This window comes from Dichotomopilus funicola, assembly GCF_033296635.1.
Source record: "Dichotomopilus funicola strain CBS 141.50 unplaced genomic scaffold C8A04scaffold_29, whole genome shotgun sequence".
NCBI lineage: Eukaryota > Fungi > Ascomycota > Sordariomycetes > Sordariales > Chaetomiaceae > Dichotomopilus > Dichotomopilus funicola.
Window position 1 is genome coordinate 280680 of NW_026944050.1, and position 24563 is coordinate 305242.

Genomic DNA, 24563 nt, shown 5'->3' on the forward strand with positions numbered 1-24563 from the left:
TCACGCAAGTCCATCCGTTTGCGGATTGTTCGGCGCGGAATGTTGAGCTTCCAAGAGCTTTCCATCCGGCTGTCAGCGGGGCTAGTTACTGGTGCGTGTCCGGCCCCCCCGACGCCCCCCTGTCAGCGGCCGGCCCAGCGCGGCTGGAAGCGCCAGTGCCCCGCATCCGCTATCAGGACCCCTGGCTCGGTCCACCGAAGCCGGAGTCATTTTTCAGGGTCGCCCGCCGTTGAAACTCGACACCAAAAGTTTGATCACTGGCTTTTGGTTTCAACACTACATCGTTTGGCGTAGTTGCGGGAATTTAGCGGCTTGAGGCGGGGAAATTGGCAGTTGGCGACCCGAGGCGCACTGTTTTTACATTCTTTCCCTTTGTTTCAAGCGGTTGTAGCGCACCTTTGTTTCCCACACTGCAACCGCGTTGTCACTCACTTTTGCGCCCAACCAAACCTGCCTCTTTATCTCCCAAGTACAAAACTACCAGCATGTCTGCTTCTCTCCCAGGGCATCGGGCACTCCCCGAGTCACAATATGATCTCAGCACGTACTGGGGGCGGGTTCAACATACGGCCGGCATTACGGATCCGAGGTGAGAATGCTTGATGGGCGTAGGAAGGGGGGTTGATCTTGGTGATGGATGGCGGGGGGCTTGGAATGGGTACGCACCAGGCCTCGTTCTGCAATAACTGGCGGCAGGAAAAAACGTACCTTCCGAAGAGCGGAGCGCTGACAATTTTGTGTGGGATAGCACCCTCTTCGTTGGAAGTTCCGGACTCGAGCAGGCCAAGAATCTCCTGGTCTCGTACAAGCAGGGCCAGATCCCGTCCATGAACCCCGAGCTATGGCGGGCCAAGAAGATTGTCGACTCGACGCTGCACCCAGACACCGGGGAGCCGGTGTTTTTGCCCTTCCGCATGTCATGTTTCGTGCTCTCCAATTTGGTCGTCACGGCGGGCATGTTGACCCCAGGCCTTGGTGTACGAAGTCCCCCATGGCAGCCTCCTTTTTAAAGACCTTACCTAACCGTTTTTCGTCTCACAGAACCGCGGCACGATTGCATGGCAAGTCGCCAACCAGTCCCTCAACGTAGCCATCAACTACTCCAACTCCAACAAGTCGTCGCCGCTGTCCTGGTCCAAGATCGCCCAGTCTTACTTCCTCGCCGTCACCGCGTCTTGCTCCGTCGCCGTCGGCCTCAACAGCCTGGTCCCACGCCTCAAGAGCCTCTCGCCTTCTACCCGCCTCATCCTGACCCGTTTGGTCCCCTTCGCCGCGGTCGCCAGCGCCGGTGCACTAAATGTCTTCCTCATGCGCGGCGAGGAGATGCGCACCGGAATCGACGTCTTCCCGGCCAAGCCCAAGGTGACGACCGCCAACAGCGCAGCGAAGCCGAGCCCCGCCGTGGCCGTAGCCGTCGAGGAGAAGACTCCAGTGGATGAAGAGAACAATTCGGAGAGCCTTGGCAAGAGCAAGAAGGCGGCGACACTCGCGGTGGCCGAGACGGCGGCCAGCCGGGTTTTCAACAGCTCGCCGATCATGGTGATCCCGCCGCTGATACTCGTGCGCTTGCAGCGCGCCGCTTGGCTCAAGAAGAACCCGCGCTGGACGACGCCCGTCAACTTGGGGTTGATACTTGCCACGAGTTTTGTCGCGCTGCCTCTGGCGCTGGCCGCGTTCCCGCAGCGTCAGCGGCTCAGGGCGGAGAGCCTTGAGAAGGAGTTCCATGGGCGCGGAGGAGAGGGGGGTTTGGTGGAGTTCAACAGAGGTATTTAAGCTCTTGTCATCTCTCCATTTCCTCTGTCGTTTCACGATGCCGTTGGTTAGGCTAGTGCGTGACCGGGACCTCAGAAGGAGCTTGGGGGATTGGAAGATGTGATCTGGAGCCTTTGTTCAGGGGCTGCAACGGGGGACGGCTTGTAAAAGGGGCCCATGCTGGCATCCGCTAGGGCCTGCATGAAACGGTGTTGCATGGCGTTGGCTTCCGCGTGCTGTAAAGCGGACTGCAGAACATGCTGCATGGCATATCGCCTGGCGTTTGATTTAAAGGGGGGCGGTATCTGGGAATTTCTACTTTCTGTGTTGTTTGGACTGGGTATGAAAAAAAGCACCGATGTCATCTTCATTTTCTCCCAAGATAAAAAGTGAGGGAAAATACATACGGTTTGTCCTTCCCAGTCGCCCCGTTTCAAATGTTAATAAACCTAGCGCGTCACGTCGCGTCGCGTCCTGTGAGAGATCAGCGGCGCAAGCACAAGCTGGAATGCTGTCTCATCTCGCTCCACAGTAGGAGATGTCCCTCGTGTCGCCTAAAAATGGAATGCTTCTGGTGAGACTAAGCCCCCAGGACCACCATTCCACCTCCTCTTTTGAGAGGGAGGCTTGTCCGTCGGAACCTTTTTTACTGATTGGGGCTAGGTGCCGGGAGGTTTTGTGGACGTCGGGCCCGGGTTCGAGACAAATAGAAGTCAACGCCCCAGCGCTCAGCTCAGCACCATTGGGGCTCAAGTTATCGAGCTCGACCGACTAACTACCTAGCCTATTCGTTTACATAGTAGGCCTGTAGGGGGCGGGCGAATCCTCAGTTTATTTAGGTCTCGGAAGAGGGAGAAAGGGAGACGTCGATTCGATACCCAACCGGAATACGGATACTCGCCCGTGCAGCAAGCACCGTCTTCTTCCTTTCTAAGCGCCTTTTTCGCTCGGCATTTTACAGATGGGGCGTTAGAAAACATTTCTTGAATGAAACGAACAAAGCCACCCCCGCTTATCAGCCTTTGGCGGCGGCGTACGACGATGATGCGTGGGAGATCCCCCTCGTTCAAACAGTGGCGAATTCAATCACTCACCTTCTTTTTGTTGTTTTGTGTTGGGCTTGGGAGCAACCGAGTGCCTCAAGTGATAGCGGGATGCTCTGAGCCCTGCAGAAATACTGCCCATTCGCATCGTCGGCCTGTTTTGTCCGCTTCTCAGATAACCCGGCCCACAGTCTCGCCACCATTTTGGGAAATTCAACCACAGGAGATCAACCCCGTTCGTCAAGACGGATGAATTCCAAAACCATCGAGTGGCCTGCCGAATGTTGAAAAGCGATGTTGCCCCGCAGACATCGGCGATGGTAGCTGCAGTCACGTTGACCGTGCTACTGTAACCCCGCTCGGGACGGTCCTCTTGTTCGTCCATGAGCTGCTTGCTTCGCAGACTTGGCAGATGGCACATACATAGCAGGTAGTGAAGTTCGCCCGGTTCGATCCCGCGGTCGCATGCAGGGGACGAGAATGGAGTCATCCTCTTCCACGAGCTCGAACCCTGACCGCCTTAGGAACGGGACTTTAAAAGAATAATAATACCTCGCAAGGAAGTTCGGATTTAGGAAAGGAGACGAGGTCAAAAACGTTTCCTTCTCCGCTTGGGTCAAGCACGACCTTTTCTTCCGGCCGCCAAACCGGGAACGCAGAGAGGAGGCGGCGGCTCTCGGTTCGTGAGAGTCCGCCCTTGCTGCAGCAGCCGAATCCAAATGCGGGCGCGCCTGTGTTGCTGGGAAACCGCGCTATTCTGGTAACGGCTTCGCCTGGGTAATGTTACAGGTCTCCACGGGAAGATCGATCCTTTCGGCGACATGACACAGGAGATGCTGGCAGCTATCCACTCCCAGATTCCTCGGATATTAATTCTCAAGATCCCTCTTTGCTGGCCCGTCTCGGCTCGGCTTTGGTCTTGCGAGCTGGCGAATTCGTCTTTCGGGGAAAGAGCACCATTAACTAACTTAATGAATTCCTCGGTTGATATTGTGGCTCCTCTGTGCCAAATTGAAGATGTTAAGCCCTCTGTTGTGGAGCGTCTCTCGCCGTCTGTCTCCATAATGCTCTTTTCAGCTTAAGGCTTGTGTTTGGGGCTTGTATTTGGGAGAAAAGAGGCTCACTCGGCGAATCTCCGCCTTCTCAGAAAGTTGCCCCCCAAAGAATTGGAGGCTCCAGATGTGGTCGAAGAAAAGGTCACTTCTGCCCTGTGCGCCAGCCGGCCTCAGGCTCTTCCCCATCACCTCACTGCGGGTTTTGACCTGCAAAGCAGATCCTAGCCAAAAAAAACCGCCTCCTCTTGGTGGGGAGTCGTGAACAGCGGCCTCTTTGAGAACTTGGGTCCCCCTTTGTGAGTCGACTTTTTCATGCGAGAAAAAAAACTTGGGAATGCCGTCCTGCGCCCTTTCTGCCCCAGGCCCTGCATCCTGCAGAAGGTTCACCCCCGTGGTGACGGGGGAGGATGGACGTCTTTAACTCTCGCGCTGTTCATGTGGCACAGGGCACTGGCCCCTGAGAAAGAGAGCCGCCACTTGTGATGAATCCCAGACCATTGCCCGTGATATTCGCACTGTTTCAAAACAGAATCGACTGACGGCCACGAGGGCCTCGACGGGTTTGCTGAGGCAAGGAAGGCGAGGAGCGATACTGTACTAACCCTTTTGAACGGACACTGTGTATGAAAGCCCGAAGGTCGCGACTTGGCAAGAACCAAACCCCCCCTCGCTTGGGCCACTCAGAGCCATCCTTGGTTGCTCTCCCGCGGCAGCCTCCTTGTGCGACTGATCGTGAGGATCCCATCACCACCGTCGTTCTCAGTGCTCCCTTCCATGAATATAGAAGAGAGAAATGGAAATGTTAGAATTGTAAAACGAGATAGCAGCCCATTTTACAGGGAAATCAGACGTGAAATTCGAACAGCATCCATATTCCGCAACCACTGGACATCCGGCGGCTTCTGTAACGGCGTTGCCGAACAAGGCAGTTGGGTGACGGGAAGTTGGCGGGCAATCAAGCGTCCTCGGCCACAGCGGAATCTGGGTCGCCCGTTGCCAGGCCCTGCCAGGCTCTGCCACGCACAACAGTGGACAGCGTCGCAACCCGGCCCAGCACACAGACCACTCAGTGATGAGGGTTGGTGTCCATCCTCCTACCCGCCCCCCTAACAAATGAATTTGACTCTGGCCGAGTTTCTAGATTGTGACATCCCTCGTTCTTTCCTTCCTGCAATCGTAAATCGAGGCTTTGTCAACAGTAACAAATCCATTTGCAACTCGGCCTGTGAAACGACCTTGGAAGACCGACTCGGCCAGGACAATGGTTTCCTGTTAGTCGCCAGCACGGAGTGAGCATTACGGATACGCCAGGGCGCTTTTTGCGGGACACCAGGAGCCCCCAATCAATCCCCGGACGCTTGTGGTTCACCAGTCAGATTCACGGGGGGCCACCCGCCAGCCCTTCACTCAACTCACTCAGCGCCGACCACCTTCCGCTTGAACCGCGTTCCAAAACCCTCCTTCCCTTCACACAACCATTCACACCACCCACGTACCTGCCCTTTGGTATTGATTCTCCTGGTTTTCACGCACCGTTTCCGTCGCTTTCGAGCGGGCCCACAACCATGTCGACGCCGACGACAGCGACGGCGACGCTGCCGCATTACAGCCCGCACCAGCATTTCCGCTATCCACACCATCAGCACCCGCACCAGGCCTACCCGCAACCAAATTCCTCCTCCTTCCGCGCAGCGAACCCAATCCTCCCACCCGCCTCCCGCCTCGCCTATCCTTCGCCAGGCTACTCTTCCGCTGCGAGCCACACATCAGGGAATGGAGTAGCTGCCGTGGCCTCGGACCACGCGAGACTCGCTCCGCACGAAACCGCTGACGGCACCTCCCGACTCGACCACCTCTACACAACCGCCATGCCCTCGAATAACTCGCAGACCCAGGCCCAGCCTGCGTCTGAGGCGCAACCTCCGCGCAAAAAACGACGATCGAGAGAACCAGACTGGAAAACATTTTACAAAAATGGTTTGCCCAAGGAAATCATCGTCATTGACGACACCCCCGAGCCCGAGCGGTCGAGTGCAGCGGCCGCTACTTCGCAGGCCCTACCAACCACTCGGCAACATGCCGCGACCGGCGGTGCGCCCGGGTCCTCGGCCAAAAAACGGAAGCGGGATGAAGAGCCTACGCCTTACGATCCCGTCCACCACAGCGCCGCCCTTGGGTCTCACACACCGAGTAAATCTACAGCCGCCAGCGACCGGACAAACTCGGCTCTTCACACGACCGCAGCGACTTCTTTGGGATCTCTGTCATCAAATGGCCAGTACGAGTACGAGACCCAACCCGGCCAAAAACGAAAGAGGACAACCCGCCAGCAACTAGCCAACGAGGCAAGGCGTCGCGAAGCCGCGACATATACTGATGCCCTCGCCCACTATCGGCCACCCCCATATCCCCCCAAAAAGGCTCGCGACGTCCATATCAAAGTAGTGCCCGATGTCAGTAGCCATACCCCCTACCCCCCCTTCTTTTCCCCAAAGCATATGAAAATGAAGAATACGTCAATTATTAGTAACTAACAAGCAACACAGCCCCCGGGAACGAAGAACATACGCGTTGACGACGATGACGGCCATTACATCGTGGTTCCGGATAACGACCTGACCGAACGATGTGAGTTGTGATTGTATTGTATGCTACCAACTTTGGAACTGGCGCTGACCTATATTTTCCCTCAAGACCAAATGGTGAAACTTCTAGGGCAGGGGACGTTTGGCAAAGTTGTGCAGGCTCGGGATCGACGGTCCGATAAACTCGTCGCCATCAAGATTATCCGCTCCGTGCAAAAGTACCGCGAAGCCAGCAAGATTGAGCTGCGAGTCCTGGAGACGCTCCGGGCCAACGACGAAGAAAACCGGAACCGCTGCATTCACTTCCGGGATTGTTTCGACTACCGCGGCCACATCTGCATCGTCATGGACCTTCTCGGCCAAAGTGTTTTCGACTTCTTGAAGAGCAACAACTTTGTGCCCTTCCCCAACAGCCAGATCCAGAATTTTGCTCGCCAGTTATTAACCAGCGTTGCATGTAAGGAACTCGCGCCCCGCCTTGGAGACGCCGGTCTCAGTAAATGCTGACCTTGGGGACTAGTTCTTCACGACCTCAACTTGATCCACACTGATCTGAAGCCGGAAAACATTTTGCTATGCCACAATGCCTACCAGACGTTCACCTACAACAGGAGGATACCTTCGGCCAGCACCGGTAGTAACAACCGCCAAGCTAGTCAGAGACGGGTTCTCTTGGACACCGAGATTCGCCTGATCGATTTTGGTTCTGCGACTTTTCAAGACGAGTATCACTCCTCGGTCGTGTCGACTCGCCACTACCGGGCTCCCGAGATCATTCTTGGGCTCGGGTGGTCATATCCTTGTGATATTTGGAGCATTGGTTGTATTCTGGTGGAGTTCTTCACCGGCGACGCCCTCTTCCAAACGCACGATAACCTCGAGCATCTGGCTATGATGGAAGCAGTCGTCGATACTAGAATCGACCCAGCTCTGGTCCAGCAGGTGAATCGGATGACCAGGAACGGCGGAAACCCCGCTTCCAAGTGCGTGATCACCACACATGAATCCATATAAAACAACACCGACGGGCAGTAAGCTAACACACAATAGATACTTCAAGCGCCTCAAGTTGGACTATCCCATGCCTGATACAACACGAGCATCTAGAAGATTCGTTAAAGCCATGAAAAAACTACGGGTAAGTCTTCCTAGCGCCCAGCGCTGTCTACAGACGGCTGACCTAGTTCTAGGATATCATCCCGCCTACTTCGAAGTTCTTGAAGGAGTTCCTGGATCTCCTCGAAAAAATCTTCGTCTATGACCCCGCGCAGCGCATCACCGCCAAACAGGCCCTTCAACATCCCTGGTTCCGCGAGGTCGCACATCCCGATGACGGAACGGAAGCAGCCAGAATCCGGGCCGATAAGCAACGGATGCTTGAGCGGGAGGTGTCCGGGGCCAGCCATGCTCATGCCTTGGAGGAGAGGTCGATAAGGAGGTGATAATCAAGCGATGAGTGCAAAATGGGGAAGACAGTGGTGGAGCTTTGCACGACGGCATGATCTCGCTGCGACTTAGGGCTGGGTAAGGTTTTACGAAGACATGTTTTCTTTCACATTCGGTATATCATTACTTTTCTTGTTCTATATGGGATCCACACTAGCGCCATGGTGGGCTAGCAGAGGTGGAAAGTGAGAGAGGTTGGAAGGCAAGGTGTTCCATATTTTATCATGCCCGGGATTTTCTTCCTCTTCTCTTCTTGCTTGGCTGGGATATCATCGTAATGAACGGTGGAGGTTTTGAAGGGCGTTGATTTCAAAGTTTCATAGGACTGTGTCTGTCATACCCCATGTTTGCGATATGTTGGCCGGCGCAAGCTGGACGACTCTAGCTAGGTCGACGCCGGGCCATTGTTTTTCAATTCCATGACGATCCTATATTTGCCTGTCAGATCGCTTCGACATGATGGGAATTTGGCGGTTGGGGAGTACTTGCAAGAGGAAAAAAAGGGGTTTGGGATATGGTATGTTTGGTTTCGCTGAAGGGTCTCTTCTCCTTCGTGGCTGGGTGTTTCCTCGGGCACGTATAAACAAGGCTTTGCTTGCAGCTTTTGTTCAGCAGCATTAGCTCTCAGTATGTGACATAGTTGCCATAGCCTTGACTCTTTGGATAGTTGGAATTGTAAAGATGGTCATCGCCCGTGATCAGTAACGCATAAGTGCGAGTCCTTTGTGATGGGAGGGATATGTACTGTATACTTGTATCACCTTGTTGGTCTGGGTCCTCCTGTTTATATCGGAGAAATGAAAACTAGTACTCGCAACGAAAATAGGCGGATTCCGGGGCTGACCTCCTCATATAGAGAGCGAGCGTTAACTACAAGAAGGGAAATTGCCACGACAACCGAAAGGCTAAGAGTACAATGCTCAATCACAATACAAGAAGTCAGAGAAGCGGTGCAACATGAGTATCATAACCAGCCCCAAATGTACGCAAAGATGGTCATATATGCAATTCTGTCTCCGTTGCTACGACGACGTGCCTCAACCAAGTCGAGCTCGCACGCAAGCCAATAATGATAGAACGGAAAATATGATAAGTAGCCATTGAGGGGAAATATTCTCCCCCTTTTCCTCTATCTAGACCCTTTGCTCCTCTATGCAAGATGCATGAACCCCCATCATCACCCATCAGGAAGCTAAGTTATCGTACAATACACCATCCCTTCCCACCCAATACGTTTATCATACTCGTTACAAACAACATCCGTACAGTACACTTTTTCAAACGCGTATAGCATGGTACACATCGTCATCTCTACCCTCTTGCCTCTCGCTCTGTGTGCTTATACATACCCCTCTCTATCTCCATCTCTATCTCTATCCCCTCACAACTCCTTAGCACTAGCATCCTCCTTAGCCTCCACCTCCGCCGTCTGCGCCAACAGCTCCCGTAGCGCAGGCAAATACAACTGCGCCGTCTTGAAATCCCCTAGTTTAACCCGCATCATATCAAACGCAAACAGCACTTCGACATCATTGGCCGCTTCCTCGGCAGCAATCTCCTCATCAGTCTTAGTAGTAGCGACTGCCTCACCCGCGGCCGCTGCGTCCGCGCTGTCCGCAGCGTCAGCCGGAATCTGAGAAGGTTTTCCTCCAAAGCCGCGTGGTGCTGGCGACGAGGCCGGTGAGAGCGCGGCTTTGTCGAAGGTCGGCAGCTTGGGATAGCGCTGCGAGAAGTGGGTGAGGAGAATACGGCGGGCGCCCATTTGGCGACCGATGTCGAGCGCCTCGGACAAGGTGGAGTGTTTCTTGGCGTGGGCGTCGCCGCTGAGCTCGTCTTCGAAGGTGCACTCGTGGATGAGCAGGTGGGCGCCGCGGGCGTAGTGGGCGAAGCGTGGGGACGGGCGGCAGTCGCCGGAGTAGGCGATTCGGAGACTGCCGGATGTGTTGCCTGCGCTGAGGGCGGGTTGGGCGGTTGTTTCGGTGGGTGTTTCGGGTGTGGCGTCCGGGATGACGGTATCGGTGACTGTGTCGGCGTCGGTGTTGGTTTCGAGAGTTGTGGTGTCGACATCAGCCGTGATGTTGGTTGGGGCATCATTAGCAACGTCAGCCACACCGGCGTCGATAGTAGCCTCGAGGTCGGTGGTATCCATCGCGATGTTGTCAGCGTCAGCGTCAGCGTTAGCATCAGCGCCGGTGTTCGTCTCCTCGACGTTGGCGTCGGCCGCGGCATCAGCCACGGAACCAGCCGTCGCCCCCGTAGTTTCGGTCGCGGAAGCATCCTCAGCGTTCTCTGGCGGGAAAGTGAGGATGATCGCAGTGGCCTCAAAGCAATGGTCGACGTAGCAGGCTTGAATATACGGTAGGCGTAGCGTCGCAGGATCAAAGCCCCTGGGGAACCCGGGCACAGCACGGCGGCCGGGAATAGGGCGAATGGGCCCGGACTCGCTGTCGGGGTTCATGTCCTCTCGAGGGTGCAGGGCGACTTGCACTATGCGCTGGGGGTCGACGGGTTCAATGTCGAACGACTCGCGGATGAAGTCCTGGTACCGGGACGGGGCGATGATGGCGAGTTTGTTGTTGGCGTAGGCCGGAACAGCCTTGGTGACCTTGTCCCAGTGGGCCATGACGCTGACGGTGCCGAGGTGGTGGTCGGCATGGGCGTGGCTGACGTAGATGGCGCGCAGGTCGCGGAGGATATTGTCGGCCTCTCGGTAGCCAAACGAGCGGCGCAGCTGGCCGAGCGTGTTCTCACCACAGTCGAGCAGGTAGCTGCCCCAGCCGGGCACGCGGATTAGCGTGGCCGACACGTTGCGGTACTTGGACGGCATGGCTGAGCCGGTGCCCAGCGGGATGATCTGGGTGTCCGGTCGGGGCAAGGTCTGCCGGGACCGCTCCTCGTCGGCGCGGAACTTGGGGTCGGCCGCGGTTTGGCGGGCGGCTTTGGCCAGGGCTAAAGCCTTGGGTGCGTACTTCTGCAGCTGCCAGATGGCCTTCTTAGTGTCCATGTGGGGCACAATGCTGTCGACCTGTTCGAGAGGCGTCGGAGCCAGCTGCCACTTGTGGCCGACGTGGCCAATCTCGGTAAGGGCCTTCAGACTCTTCGGGGCGCTCCTGACCGGCTTGTTGTAGAACTGGGGCAGTGGAAAACGGTGTTTATCGATCGTGTGCATCTTGAGGAGCTGGCCGGATGGGTTCTCCAGCGCCAGCAGGTTGGGGCATAATTCGCGGCCCAACACGATGTGCTTGATGGAAGAGTGCTTCTCGATGAATGCTTGGATTGCGTCGCCCTCGAACGACACGCCGTCCGAGAGGATCCAGTACATGGTGTCGATGCAGTCCATGATCTCCTCGTTGGCCCACTCGTGCCGCGCGAGCGAAGGCTCGAGGAGCTCGTTCGATGGAATGTCCATGACGGCAAACCCGTGACCTTTGACGGACGGCCCAACGACCATGTCGGGGGTAACAACCTTGCCTTGTGCCGTGGTCACGTTATTCCCAGCCGCGAGTACCTTGCGGTCTCTCTTGGCGACACCGTGCCGGTCGGCCGCATCAGCGTCAAACTTGCCGCGGCGCGCGTGGCATTTGACAATATACGACATGGACTGCGTGGAGGGCTTGGTTGGCGGCAGGTGCTCAAGCTGTGAGGCCGGCCAGGGGTTGCGTACAAGCACCTTGGTATCCGGGGCTTCAAAGGCCGTGGGACCCTCGTAGGGCTCGATGTGTCCCTGGGCGTTGCGGACAAAGATCTTGGCGGGCTGGCGCACATCGGCGAGCCTCACCTCATGCAGCGTGTCGAGATTCCACTTGGAGTTGAACATGTCCCTGACGACGGACTCCCGGACGGATTGGTCGGCGTCTTCCTCCGAAAGCGGGCTCAGCTTCCGCTTCTTTGCCGGGCTATCACCGGAGCTCCGTAGTAGCTCGTCCACGAGCGCGTTGCGGGGGGCTTCGGGAGGCTCAGCCCAGGCTACGACAGACCACACGCGGATGTTTTCATCCTCATAGTCCGGCTCGTTCCTCTTTGCCTCATCAGCGCGGGGGTCACGCCCCAACTCGCGAGGCTGGACAGGCAGTGCTTTCCTCAGAATAAACCGGCGGGCCGTCGCTAGTAAATGCACCAAGTTCTTGCCTCCATGGATGTTCAGCTGCGGCATCGTATTATCGTTCTTCTTATTCGGCCTCGCCTTCCTATTCTGCTCATGATCCGCGGCCGAGGCAGCGTGGAGGTCGGCAAGCGTGAGAATCATGCCGAGCAGACCACCCGTCGAGTCCCACGAGATGCCGCCCGACAAGAAGATATCACGGACCTTGGCGAGCGAGACCTTGCGCTGGATCATGTTCCGCTGCGTGCCCTCGGCGACACGGCCGAAGAAGTAGCGGCGGTTGTCAAAGTGCAGCACGAGGCAGCCCCCGGGCGTGTCGGCCGAGGGCGCGGTGATGACCTGCACGTAGGACAACATGCCGGTAGAGGAGCGGAGGACGGTGATACCGGGGTGGGGGTCGGTGGAGGGGGGTTTGTCGGGAAGGAGGACGAATCTGGGACTGCCCAACGACCAGCTGCTCAACGGTCGAGCTTTTACAGCCCACTGGGTTGTCTCGTCGAGCGGCGGTGGTGTGCTGGGTAACTCGTGTGGCCTGGGTCCTCGGGCCGCTTTGGCGGTGTCCCAGGGCGAAAGCGGGGGGTAGCCTGGAGGGGAATCGGGATCGAGCTTCCAAGGATCTCGGTTGGCTGGGTGGTCGCGTGTCCGCCGATGATATCTTGGGGATGGGGTCCAATTCGACGAGGGCTGGTGTTGCTGGTGATGGTGGGGTAGCAGTCGAGGCGTTGAAGAGCGTAGGTGCAAGTGCAGCCGCAGGTGTAGGTGCAACGGCTTGGACGAGACCCGCACACGTTGATGCGCTGCCGCAACGTACATTTATTATTTATTTAATTTTTTGGCCCTTGCTCTTTTTTTTTTCCCAAGTCCTGCCTCGGGAACCAAACACCTCCACACGCTGCGTACTCGTCAAACGGCCTGGGAGTTGTTCTCGTACTCATCGATAACCAACGTCCTTGTTCTCATTCGTCCGTAATTCGATCGTTTTCTCCGGAGGAGTCGTCCCGGGCCGGGGTGTGGTCAGACCGGTGACTCAAATTTGGTGCTGCTCGGTTTGCCTTGTAAAGATCTAGGAACAGGATGTGTATTGGCTTGCACCAGCGGTTGAACCTCGCCCCAACTTTTTTTTCTGCAGGCCATTTGCGGGGCCAGACGCTGACAGTGGGGGATCCAAATGCAGAAGGCGGTGAGAGGATACTCACACACACACACACACACACACACACACACACACACACACAAGGGTTAGGGTTAGTTTAGATTTTCTCCCCACACCTGATTTCGTGCTCCGTTGCTGTGTCGAAGATAGTTAGGGTCTCCGGTGAGTACCCGTACATAGTAATAGAGTGTGCTTCGTCCGTGTCGTGTATGTGAAGACCGTAATCCAGGTGCTATACAAAATACACGTATCCTAACCAGCAACCCGCCATTTCTTGGTATATAACGTATCCATAACCATACCCCAATCAACCGCATCCAAGTGCATCTCCCATAACATGGTTCCTTGGTAGTTTTTCTACCAATTCCTCCAATCGGCAGACGCTAGTCACCCTTACTTCCTCCTACCCGCACCCCCCTCCCTCAACGCCTCCTTCACAATCCCTTCCGCCTCAGCAATCACATCCTCCCCGCGTCTCCATGTATACAGCTTCACGCCCTGCCTATCCAACAATTCATGTGCCCTCTCCAACCGTCGCAGCCATAATTCCGCCTTTTTATTGATCACCGCAGCAGAGGGCGGCCCACCACTACCAGCAGTAGGTGGAATTGCTGTTCCTGTTCCGCTACCCAGGCTAGGGGAATAACCGTATCCGTTGCCAGGGAGGGCTGGTAAAGGGGGATCCATCTCGGGTACATCTGCAGGGTAGAGGTTACCACTCGTGCGCGGCCGTTGTGACGCTTGTTGCGGTTGTTGCTGGTGCTGTCCCAACGGAGCTGTTCCGCGGCGACGAGGAGGAGGTGGCGGAGGGGGTGTCCCCCTGGGAGTTGTGGAAGTTGTGGGTGTGTGCACAGCGGGGCTTCCGGTCCCGGCAGATGTCCGTGGCCGAAGGGGGAGTCCTAGACTTGCATCGACCGCTGTTGGGGTACTTTTGGAACTGGCTAGGCTCGTCATGGATGGCGAACTCCGCAGCGCATGTGGCTTGATCGGGCGTGGAGGAGGGGCCTTCCGCGGTTGACTGGGGGTGTCTGGGGTGGGAGGCCCGTTTAGATCCCAGAGATCTTGATTCGATGAGCTGCGGGATTCTGTTGTGTGGGCAGCTGACCCGGCCGGGGGCTCGTCGAAATCTATTAGCGTGCCCATGGCCGGGCCGGTATTTGCGGGTGGAGCGGTTGCTCGGGGAGGAAGCTGTGGCCTTCTGCTTGGGTCATCCAAGCTTGGTTGAGTCCCGGGTCGGGGCCTCGGTGTAGCTTGTCTGGTCCGCTGGGATGATTCGATGTTATACGAAGAGTCAAAGAACCCCGCCTGGTCTGTAGTCGTCACATCGCGAATGAAGACAGCCAGAATCCGGCCCGGATTTGCGACAGCAAGCTCGGTGTACACTTCCAGATCCGCCTCGCCGCTGTCGCCCACCAGTAAAAACCTCCTTTCCGGAAAGTCCCTGATGATCGCCTCCAGCGTGCCCTTCTTCCTCTCGGCAACCGGCTCAAAAATACCCTGCAACATGCCACTGTAGTGTTTAAGATGCATCGACCCCTGAGGCAGACCAGCCATATGGAAGAACGTCGCCAGCACAGGATACATCTGCCATGGGCTGTTGGAGCAGTAATGCACCTTGACGCCCATCTCATACATCTTGTTGTACCATTCTTTGACACCGTCCACCGTGAGATCGGCCAGGTCGCGCACCAGCGCATTCCTGAAGATCTCGCGTGTGCCCATGGAGATGTTGGACTGCTTGATGGTGTCGTCGACGTCGCTGATCAGGCTAACACCCCGAGACTCGGTGATTTCAACAGTGTTGACCGTCGAGATGTTCTCGTTGGCGAGAACCTTGACGTTGGTGGGCACGAACTCGAGGGCGACACGAGTGTTGAAGTGGCCCGAGTCATCCGTCGTGACCGTATGTGAACGCGACTGCTCGTTGTTGTAGAAAAAGATGGTGATGGGGATCTGCACCAAGGGCGTCGTCATGAACGGCCCCAAGCGCGCCATGAGATTGGCGTTGGCCACAGAGAGCTCGGCATCGGTCATATCCGACTGCGTCATCGTCGTGGTCCTAGGCGGGAGGGTCGGCGAGGGGGGTGCCGATGATGATACCGGCGTATGCGTGTGACTACTGCCCCTCGAGTCAGATGGCGGCTCGCTGTATCCTCCCTTACTCGCTATTTCCTTCTCATCCTGCCCTCGCTTCTCAATTTCCCGGGCCTCGCGCGCGATCCGCTGCTCTTCCTTGACATCCTCATACTGCTCCAACGAACTCGCCGAGGGCTCCGACTGCACAGTAGGCGCCGGGATGCCACTCAGCCGCCGCGCCAGACCGATCAGCATGCGGTTCCTCCGTGTCATGGGACCCTTACTGGGCATGTATATCCAACCCCTCACGTCCACGTCCACCACGGCCTTCTCATCCTCCGCCCGCGCCCACTCCTGCTTCCAGTACTCCTCTTCCGTCATGCCCATCTGCGCCGCGTTCGCTACCTGGAACGAATGTGCCCCCGCGTTACCACCATCGCTGCCGCGGGGGTCATACTCCCGCACATGCCGCTTGGCGTACGTCGGGAACAACACCATCTGTTCCCCCCCCTGCGTAACAATCGACACGTTCGGGAACGCCCCGGGAATCGACACCTGTGAGCTCGACATATCCACCACCCCACGAATCCGCGTGTTGTTGTACTGCTCCTTCAGCTCGCTCGCCGCAGCCACGCCAGCCCGGTACACGCTGCCCGCGACAGCAGCCAGTTTCCTCCGTCTCGACCCGCGTTCTACACCACCGTCCCCCGCACCGCCACCGCCCACTCCCGTACCGTACGCCCCGTATCCATACCCATAACCACTGCTCCCGCTATACTGGCTCTGCATCTTCTTTCTCCCCCGTGTTGTTACCCCCGCGCCACGCGGTCCGTCTAGCGCATGCGCACTCGAACTCTTCCCCACGCCCTTATCCTGTCCGCCCTCGCCCGGTTTCCCGGAGCACGAGCTCGCGACCGACAGCCCACCAGCGAGACGCCTCTTCCGCTGCTGTTTCTGCTGCTGTCGCTCGACCAGAAACGCGTAAATCCGGCTCTGCACCCGCCGCTTGTACCGCGGTAGAATGTCCCAGCGCAGCCGTAGCAGACGCTCGCGGTAGCCAGCCCGTAGGGCGGGTGGGAGGAGATATCCAAAGAGAGACGAGCGATGGTGTGGGTGCGGGTGTGCGAACAGCCGGGCTCGGAGGTGGGGTGGTAAAAGACGAGGTGGGAGGGTTCGTGGTGGTACTACTGGTGGTCTGCTACCCCCGACGGTCGCGGGACGGGGGGGTAGTTTGGCCGGTGGTGGCTTGAAGGGAGCCAGGGTGGTTGTTTGGGGAGAATCGTATCCGTTCGTGGGTTTCCCTGTTATTTTGTTTCAAGGCTGTATTTATTCGTGGCCGTTTCGTCGTAAGCTCGTTTTGGGATTGCAGCTGAAGGACCACTGCGCATTCGGTGTTTCTCGCGGTACCGCTCAATCGTTGAATCAATTGTATAATTACCCCCAGGCACTCTTGACTGCGGTGTCAAGGTTGGCGCTGGTAAAAGTTGTTGCAAAATATGGGAAAGTCCTGTTCCCGGGATGGAGGGTTTTGATGGAAGAGAGAAGCTTGGACTTTCATTCAGGGTCGTCTGAAAGAATCGCCCCTGTCGGGACCCGTTACGTCACCTGCAGATAGGGCTGGCGGGGCCGCTGCGCTGAAATCTCAGGGGGTCTCCAGGACCCACTGGACGAATCGTCCAAACTCCCCTGAGCACACAGAGGGAAATGGTACAGTATGGGCACTCAAGTTCACGACAAATTGAACAACGATATGTAAACATGTATTATCTAGTGTCACGAATTACCGCCTCCCCTTGCGGTCTCCAGGTGGCTTACCCCTAGGCTTCTTAACTTTCTTCAAATTAAGCACCGCTCCCTTTCCATCTCTCTCTTGCCGTCCCTTCTTCCACCCCGACGATTGGCTTTCACTGCGCTCTGCCTTCGAGTCCAGCTTCTTCTTGTCCTTGTTACTTAACCTGCCCGCGCCCTTCTTCTTCATTGCCTCCCGGACGCCATTGAGTTCCGTTCGCCCGAGTTCCTTGGCCTTCTTTTTGTCGTCTTGCGTCTCGAACCAGGTCCGTTTCGGCCGCGCGTGGATCTCTTCTTCATGCTTGATCAGGTTCTCGCCCTTCTTGACTTGCATCTCCACCTGCGCTAGCTGCTTCTCCTCCTTCTCTTCCTGCAGCACTTCATCAATCTCATCATCCATCTCATCGATCTGATCCTGCCACTTATCGGCGTCCTTAGCGTCGATGATACGGCTGATGATCTTTGCGCCTTGAGCCTTTCCAGACCTGACCGCTGCTTTGACGACCTTGCGGTCTGGCTCGGCTGCCAATGTGACGGCCACACCGCTGCGCCCGGCACGAGCCGTACGACCGACACGGTGGACATAGATCTCGAGCGATTGCGGCGCTTCGTAGTTGATCACGGTATCCACGCCCTTGATATCCAAACCACGCGACGCAAGATCAGTCGCTAGGAGGTAGTTGACTTTGCCATCCCTGAACGATTCTACACTAGCAATACGCTGCGGGTTCGTTAGTAACCTGATGGAATCAATGGAAGGAGTAAGGGGTCATACCTGTGCCTGGTTCATGCTACCGTGCAATTCGGCGCACGACAGCCCTAGTAAGCCAAATATGATGCGAGTCCGATGCGCAATCTTCTTTTGCCGGAAGAAAATAATCACGCGTTCGTGGTAGAACGTCTTGCAGATATGTACCAGATAACCCATGCGCTTCTCCTCGCGGCCCGGACGCAGCCGGACAAACTCCTGAGCAAGCGTAACCGCCGTCTTCTTTTGTGAATCCACCATGATCCGGGCCGGCTTGTTCAGGCCAACCCGAATCAGCTTGTCGACTGTCGAGGTCATCGTAGCCGAGAAAAGCATCGTCTGGCGCGACTTGGGCAGGGTCGTCAAGATTTCGTTCAATTCATCCGCGAACCCGTCCTCCAACATCCGGTCGGCTTCATCCAGCACGAGGATCTCAATCGTGTCGACCGCAAAGCTTGCCGAGTTACGCATGTGATCAATAAAACGGCCGGGCGTGGCAATCACCACGTCAGGACGCAGACGCAGCTCCGCCTCTTGGACTTTGAGACTGAGACCACCCACGGCCAAACAGAACTTGATGTCGGTGTGGCCCGCCAGCTTGGTTGCCACCGAGTGGCACTGGATCGCGAGTTCACGAGTCGGAGTCAGCACCACAACCCGCGTCGTCGGAACCTTCTTGGGGCGGTACAGGAGACGTTCCAGGATGGGCACCACAAACGCAGCCGTCTTTCCAGAACCAGTAACGGCGCCACCGACGACGTCTTTACCCATCAGCGCAATGGGGATCGTCTTGGCCTGGATCGGAGTCGGTTTCGTGAAGCCGACCGAGGTCAACCCCCGAAGAATCGGACGCGACAGTGACATGGCCTGGAAGGACGACATGTCGCCCTTCTTGCCGCCGCTGCTCTTCTCCGTCTCCTCCGGCGAGGCGAAGAACTCCTTCCGTCTGGCCTCTTCCTCGGCATCTTCTTCATCATCGTCTTCCGACCCTTCCTCGTCATCATCGGGATGTTGTACTGGCGTCGCAACCGAGTCATTATCCGAAGCCGCATCATCCTCATCGTCTTCATTATCCTCTTCGGCACTCCCTTCCTCTTCTCCCATCTCCTCATCTTCCCCCCTCCCCTTCTCCCCTTCCTCGTCCACATCTGACCCAGCCCCCATGCCAAACGCATCATCAGCCAACACTTCATCGTCCAAATCCACATCGCCCACATCCTCCACCTCCATGTCATCCCCCTCTTCCTCCACCACATCCTCCATCCCCTCCCCACCCTTCTTACTCTCCCTCCGCCGCCTAATAATCTCATCCAAGTCCACACCACTCTTCGCCGCCCCCCCATTCACCCCAGCCCCATTTATCCCCTTCTTCGCGCCCTCAAACCCCCACCCCTCAAACTCCGCCTCATCAAACCCGCCCCCATTGACCCCATCCCCGCCAAACTCAAAATCCGAATCCATCGCGCCATCATCGGCATCATTGGCCCCGCCCCACAGACCAGTAGTCTCTGCCTCCTCCGCATCATCATCACCCCCCTCGTCCTCGTCAGAATCGGGTTGTTTCTTCCCCTTCTTATTCTTGTTCTTATTCTTCTTGTTCTTCCCCTTGCCGTCCTTCTTAGATGCCGCCGCGGCGGAGGAGGAGGAGGCTGTCTTGGCCTTTTTTGACGGACGTGCGGACGCAGTCGTAGGGGCAGTGTCGATGTCTTCTTCGACAATATCGGGCTCGTCGTTGTCGGAGATGGTGTGGATGAAATCGTCGTCGGGGAGCGACTTGCGCTTGTGTGAGGGCGCCATCTTATGGTTATTCCTCCTTTGAGGTTTCCCCGTGATTTATGCGGTTGAGGTTTATTTCCAATTTACCATGAGAAGAAAAAAACGATATAAACTCTGGTAAGGGCCACACCGCCAATGCCAATTGGAATGCGCTCGCCGGTTGCGTGGTGGAATCTGCTTCGTGACGGCGGGGCGCAAAGTCTCACCTCCGCAACTTTTTTTCCTAGGATCGATCGTCGAGCGAGACACGCCGGCCGAAATTTTTGGACACGGGAGCTTTTTCTGCCGGGCGGTGTGCTAGGCGGTTTGCGGGATGCCTATCCTGGCGCCTGGGTCCGTTCGGTCTGGGGGTTTCCCTGTGGAGCGCTGAGGGACAGGCCTGGGCGCCCCTTTGGCCCGTACGAAGGAAGGGTTGAGATGAACTGTCTTTTTCATGTTGATGCATTTAGTTACACAGTACTCGCTCGTCTCATCTATCATTTAAGCTCAATTGTAGCCTGGACTTAGTTCAGATTCATGGGAAGCAACAAAGACAGTTCTCTCAAGATTGATCTCCAATCTTTCTGCCTTTGTTCACACGGCCAGACAATAGTTACTCAGAGCCCAAAATGACAAAGTCAAACTCTTGTATATCTTAGGGAGGCTCCCTTGAAGGTTTCTTAAGGACTTCTCCCATACCGAACATGGGGTATCCGAACAACCAGCCCATCCCATCCAGCATGTTTTAGCCACCCGACAGAACCAAGACGATGATGGCTGCTTCCCCATACCTAGGTAGCTACTAAAAAGTCCAATACAAATGTGTAGGTAGATTGTCAAGATCAAGAGAAAAACGAATTCCGCCCAACGCCTTTCCCAATGGTATATGATGCACCGTGATCCTCCTCTTTTTCCCGTCAGCCCAGATAGATGTTCCATCCCTCCATTCCAATACGAGCCGATCCGCGATCAAAAACCCCGCCGGTACTGTCGATAAATAGTTAAACGTAATTATAAGGCCAAGGAGATCCAGCCATCTTGTGGCGAATCTTCCCGCCAAGTGACAATAGCATCATATCCGATGTAAATCATCACGACCGGTTGTCATCATCTCCCTGTCCCTTCTCCCAAATCATACTCCTCCTCTTCCCCAGTCCCCCAATTCCGGGGTTTCTTCTCAGAACTCCCCTCACCTCCTACTCCACCTTCCTTTTGCCGCTTCTTCTTCTCAGCCATCAGCTTCATCAATTCCACATCCTCCAGCAAGACCTTCTGTTCATTGATCTCCCTCCCTCCTGGAGCTTGCCCTTGCCCTGGCCCTGACCGTTGCTGGCGACCTTGCCCCGGTCCTTGCTGATGCGACTGCTGAGAGTTGAGATGTTGATGCTGCCCGCCATATGGTCGGAACGGCAATTGTGGCCCGTGCTGGGCCCCGGCCCCGGGTAGCTCATACTCGACCACGTCTGAGGTGTAGTGATAGAACCCGTCCTTGGTCGGCGGTAGTTCGGCTTGGGCCTGTGGCTCGGCCAGTTTGCGGACGGCGCCCTTCTCCATAGCCTCGAAGTCTGCCGTTGTGGCATACGGTGGGAGAGGGCCCATGGAAGAGGCGCCGAGTAAGGGGGAGTCGGCTTCCCAGGAGAACTGCCGTTCGTGGGAGACAGCGGAGGAAGAAGGCGGGTTGCCGGCGTCGTGATAGCGGCGATTGACGATTGATTCGTCTGGTGGGACAGTGGGAGAGACGACGAGCGGGGTGGGTGTTACGCGATTGGGGCCGTAGGAGACAACGATGGGAATGGCGGATTGTTGGTGGGGTGGCGAGGGTTTGGAGTCGGGCGAGGGGACGGGCATGGGTGCCGGGGGTGGAATGCTGTAGTTGTTGTAGTCGGAGTAGTCGGAGGATGGGAGCGGCATCATTGGGACGTGGCCCGGTATTTGGTCACCACTGTTGCTAGAGGGGGTCACGGGTGTCGTGACGGGTTTAACGGTGAGGCGTGGCGTGAAGCGAGGCGTGAGAGTGGGCGTGACGGGGTTTGGACCGTAGGATATGACGGTGGGCGCGGAGGGTTGAAGCTGTGATTTTAATCGCGCAGCGGTGAGCTCTTCTCGCTCAATGCTGCGCTCATATGTCCACACATTGCCGCCTTGCGAGTGTGTAGGCGACTGTGTGTTAGTAGGTGATTGGGAATGTGTCGAATGCGTAGAGAGCGCTTGCGAGGTCGAGTGTAGCGAGCGCACATCTTCGTAGCCCGTCGAGCCGGGAAAGCCATCGAACACAGGCTCTATCGGGCAAAGAGGTTCCTCCGACTGCCCCGACGTCTCAGAAGGTGAAGCTCGTTTCTGTTCAGGGCGTTTCCTTCCGCGACGATCTTCGTCTAGCACGCCTGCGGACAACTCCGCATCTGCCCCACGCCGCCGACGCCGAAAATAGAGAAACGATGCCATGGCACCAACGGCAATACAGGTGAGCGCGACGCCAATGCCCAAAGCCGCTTTGGCCCCGGTGCTGAAGCTATCCCCGCCGGAACTAGGTGTTTGCGAATCCACGGCGGCGGGCGAGCGAGCGGTGAGGGGGGACGTTGTCGTCGTGGAGGACGATGAGGGGCCACGAATCGGGGCCTGCGCAGGCGAGGCTGCCGAATCGTCGTCCACAGCGTGCGATTCGGGAGTCAGGATGAAGAAAGGTTCGCTGCTATGTCGGCAGTCGCCGGCGTTGGAGGTGAGTTCGAACCAACAGGGGTCGCCGTCGGATGAGAAGTTCAAGATCACAGGGGTGCTCCCGTTGAAGGGGCCAGCATGGTCGTCTCGGAACTCTGTGGAACGGGGAGGCGTCAGCTTGAGTCGCTCAGCCGGCAGGCTAGAGGACGACGGGATCGTGGGTTTCGAAAGGAAGCGCACAATCGCTTGGCAAAGGGGAAGGGGGAAATCGCAACAGAAGGATGCGACGAGAGGCAAAGAAAGTGGGTTCATCGGTTCATCCTGCGACTTGCGGCGACTTGCGGGCCCCAGACGGGTGGAGGTGAGGGGACGGCACGAACTCAGGATTGCACGGGCGGGCGCGCCGCACCAGCACGACAGGGTAGGGCTGTCGAGATTAGAACGGTAGGCGACGTCGATGGTGTCGCGGTGGGCGAGCTTCAGTCCCGGAGTTGGGAATAGAAAATCGGCGGGGGTGCAGTGTGTGATTTCGCTTGTTGTCGCGATCGCGGCGGCACCCGTAGCAGTGGTGAGTAGCAAAGATGGGACAGCGAGGGTGAAAAGAGAGTGGAATTTCGGGCGGCGCCGGCTGTTCCGCAGGGTAACAGTCGTCCGGGTCGCCGTCGCCATAGCCGCGACAGAGCGAGAGCGCGGAGTAGAGGTTGTCTCACGGAGACATGGACTCGGGTTTGGTCATCACAGGAGGAGGTTTGACACGGAGTGAGTGCTTGTGGACGTGCACGCACGCGATGGTTGTTGCGGTTCGCAGCAAAAGTTCAGATGGGACAGTCGAGAGAAGAAACCACCAAAACCAAAACGGTTGGGATGAAAATGGGGGCGGCAAGAGCCCCCCAGCTCAGTGTCTCGCAGCGCAGCGCAGCGGAACCTGGGAGTGCAGCAAGAGCGCAGGGGGAGGCGGGTCGGCGAAAGTCTGCGGAGAACTCACTGTTCTGGCTTGGCTTGCAGGGCCGGGCTTGCCAGACCTGCCAGACAAGTCAACCCAGCCAACAAGAACCGAGCCCGCTCAAGCACGCCTGGCTCGCTTCGGCCGGGGTTGATGCCAGGCGCGGGGGAGTGAGTGCGCTGGGCTGAAGAGTCAGGGGTTAGGATTGGGCAGCCAGCCGACCAAGCTGGAGCACCCCCTTGCTTGGCGGTTCTCGGGCTTTGGGAAGACTCGCAGAATCCGGCTTTCCAATCATCCGTCTGCGAAGCCCAGTGAGCCTAGCCCAGGTCGATCTGACAGAAAGCAAGCAATCAACCCCTCCGCCTCCGTCCTCCCAAGGACTTTACGGAGTACACTAGCGGAGAGGACAGAGTGTGCTATGCGAGAGGAGTACGCGTTCTGTCTTTTTCTCTCTTCTGCCCTGTTGCGTCTCGCGAGCCGCAGCCCCCGCTGTGCCGCCGCAGTACAGCGGTCTCTCCTTCAGGGTGCAAGAGCCGCGATTCAGCCTTAGCCATTTTGCCGTTCAAGACCCGCGCGCATGGGTCTCGACCTCCGGCGAGAACCCGTGGCGCGCAGCCCTGTGGCTCGACACTCCCGGCGCATTGGACATCCATTTGGGGGTGGCGCCTAGGATCGTGAATCGAGATTTGTGGTTTGGCCCGCTGTTGCATCCATGTCGGGATTTGCTTCTCCCCTCGGCCATCCCCCGTCCCCTGCCCATCGTTCAGAAGGCCCCAACAAGCTTTGCTCGCCTGAGTTTCTGAGCTTACAATACCACACTTTCTCCTCAACTTGGGGTTCCGAACAGGAGACAGTGAGGTCTTCATGCTGCAAAACGTACCACCACAGAGAGCAGGACCTCTGGCGGGGTTTCTGTGGACACCTGCGGCGGACTTGAGCAACTTGAGGCTTCGCCTTCCCTTCCATAATTAGCGCGGCGCATAGCGCCTGCTCCCGACTGCTGATTGGCTGTTTGATCCGCGCAACTGCCAAGCCTCAAGCCACCCTCTCGAGAAGGAAGGAAGGTTGTTGGTCCGCTCTGACAGACTGACAGTGCTTTCCGTCGGGCAGCCCCCAAAAGCGGAAACCCCCGGCCGCGGTGCGGAATGTTCAAGCCGAACTGAGCAAACAGCATGGGAAGAACGCTGGGCAATTCCTGACTTGAAAGCGTAACTGCGCGCTTCGGTCAATCTCCAAGCAAAAAATTACGCCGACCGATCGCAAATTTGCGCAGCGGGGCCGTTCCGGAACATCGGCCCCGAGTCACCTCGCAACTTCGCACGGCCCCAAGCCAAGCTTGCTAGGGACTACTGACAGCATAGATTGGCAACAAACAGGGCTGAGCAGCGAGCGGCTAGTGAAAGCTCCGAATATTCACGCTGAATGAGTGTTCAAGGGGGAGAGGCTTCTCAATAGTTAATCA

At 57.0% G+C, this 24563-nt stretch overlaps 5 protein-coding genes across 5 annotated transcripts; 2 read left to right on the forward strand and 3 right to left on the reverse strand.

Moving 5' to 3' along the window:
- Positions 1 to 485: 485 nt before the first annotated feature.
- On the forward strand, positions 486 to 1773 carry C8A04DRAFT_37118 (Tricarboxylate/iron carrier; the record flags this gene model as incomplete). The annotated part of the gene is made up of 3 exons (XM_062783777.1): positions 486 to 589; positions 749 to 977; positions 1042 to 1773. The coding sequence occupies 3 exons, from the start codon at positions 486 to 488 to the stop codon at positions 1771 to 1773; spliced, it is 1065 nt and encodes a 354-aa protein (XP_062637263.1).
- Positions 1774 to 5415: 3642 nt separating this feature from the next.
- On the forward strand, positions 5416 to 7877 carry C8A04DRAFT_12003 (kinase-like domain-containing protein; the record flags this gene model as incomplete). The annotated part of the gene is made up of 6 exons (XM_062777178.1): positions 5416 to 6303; positions 6397 to 6478; positions 6545 to 6892; positions 6956 to 7418; positions 7486 to 7573; positions 7626 to 7877. 6 exons carry the CDS (start codon positions 5416 to 5418, stop codon positions 7875 to 7877), a joined length of 2121 nt encoding a protein of 706 aa, XP_062637264.1.
- A 1385-nt stretch (positions 7878 to 9262) lies between these two features.
- On the reverse strand, positions 9263 to 12796 carry C8A04DRAFT_28465 (uncharacterized protein; the record flags this gene model as incomplete). Its single annotated transcript, XM_062780649.1, has 1 exon — positions 9263 to 12796. One exon carries the CDS (start codon positions 12794 to 12796, stop codon positions 9263 to 9265), a length of 3534 nt encoding a protein of 1177 aa, XP_062637265.1.
- Positions 12797 to 13529: 733 nt separating this feature from the next.
- C8A04DRAFT_28466 (uncharacterized protein) lies at positions 13530 to 19545 on the reverse strand (the record flags this gene model as incomplete). The annotated part of the gene is made up of 3 exons (XM_062780650.1): positions 13530 to 16513; positions 17028 to 17721; positions 17776 to 19545. 3 exons carry the CDS (start codon positions 19543 to 19545, stop codon positions 13530 to 13532), a joined length of 5448 nt encoding a protein of 1815 aa, XP_062637266.1.
- A 1065-nt stretch (positions 19546 to 20610) lies between these two features.
- On the reverse strand, positions 20611 to 22827 carry C8A04DRAFT_37122 (uncharacterized protein; the record flags this gene model as incomplete). Its single annotated transcript, XM_062783778.1, has 2 exons — positions 20611 to 22313; positions 22539 to 22827. The coding sequence occupies 2 exons, from the start codon at positions 22825 to 22827 to the stop codon at positions 20611 to 20613; spliced, it is 1992 nt and encodes a 663-aa protein (XP_062637267.1).
- Positions 22828 to 24563: the final 1736 nt, after the last annotated feature.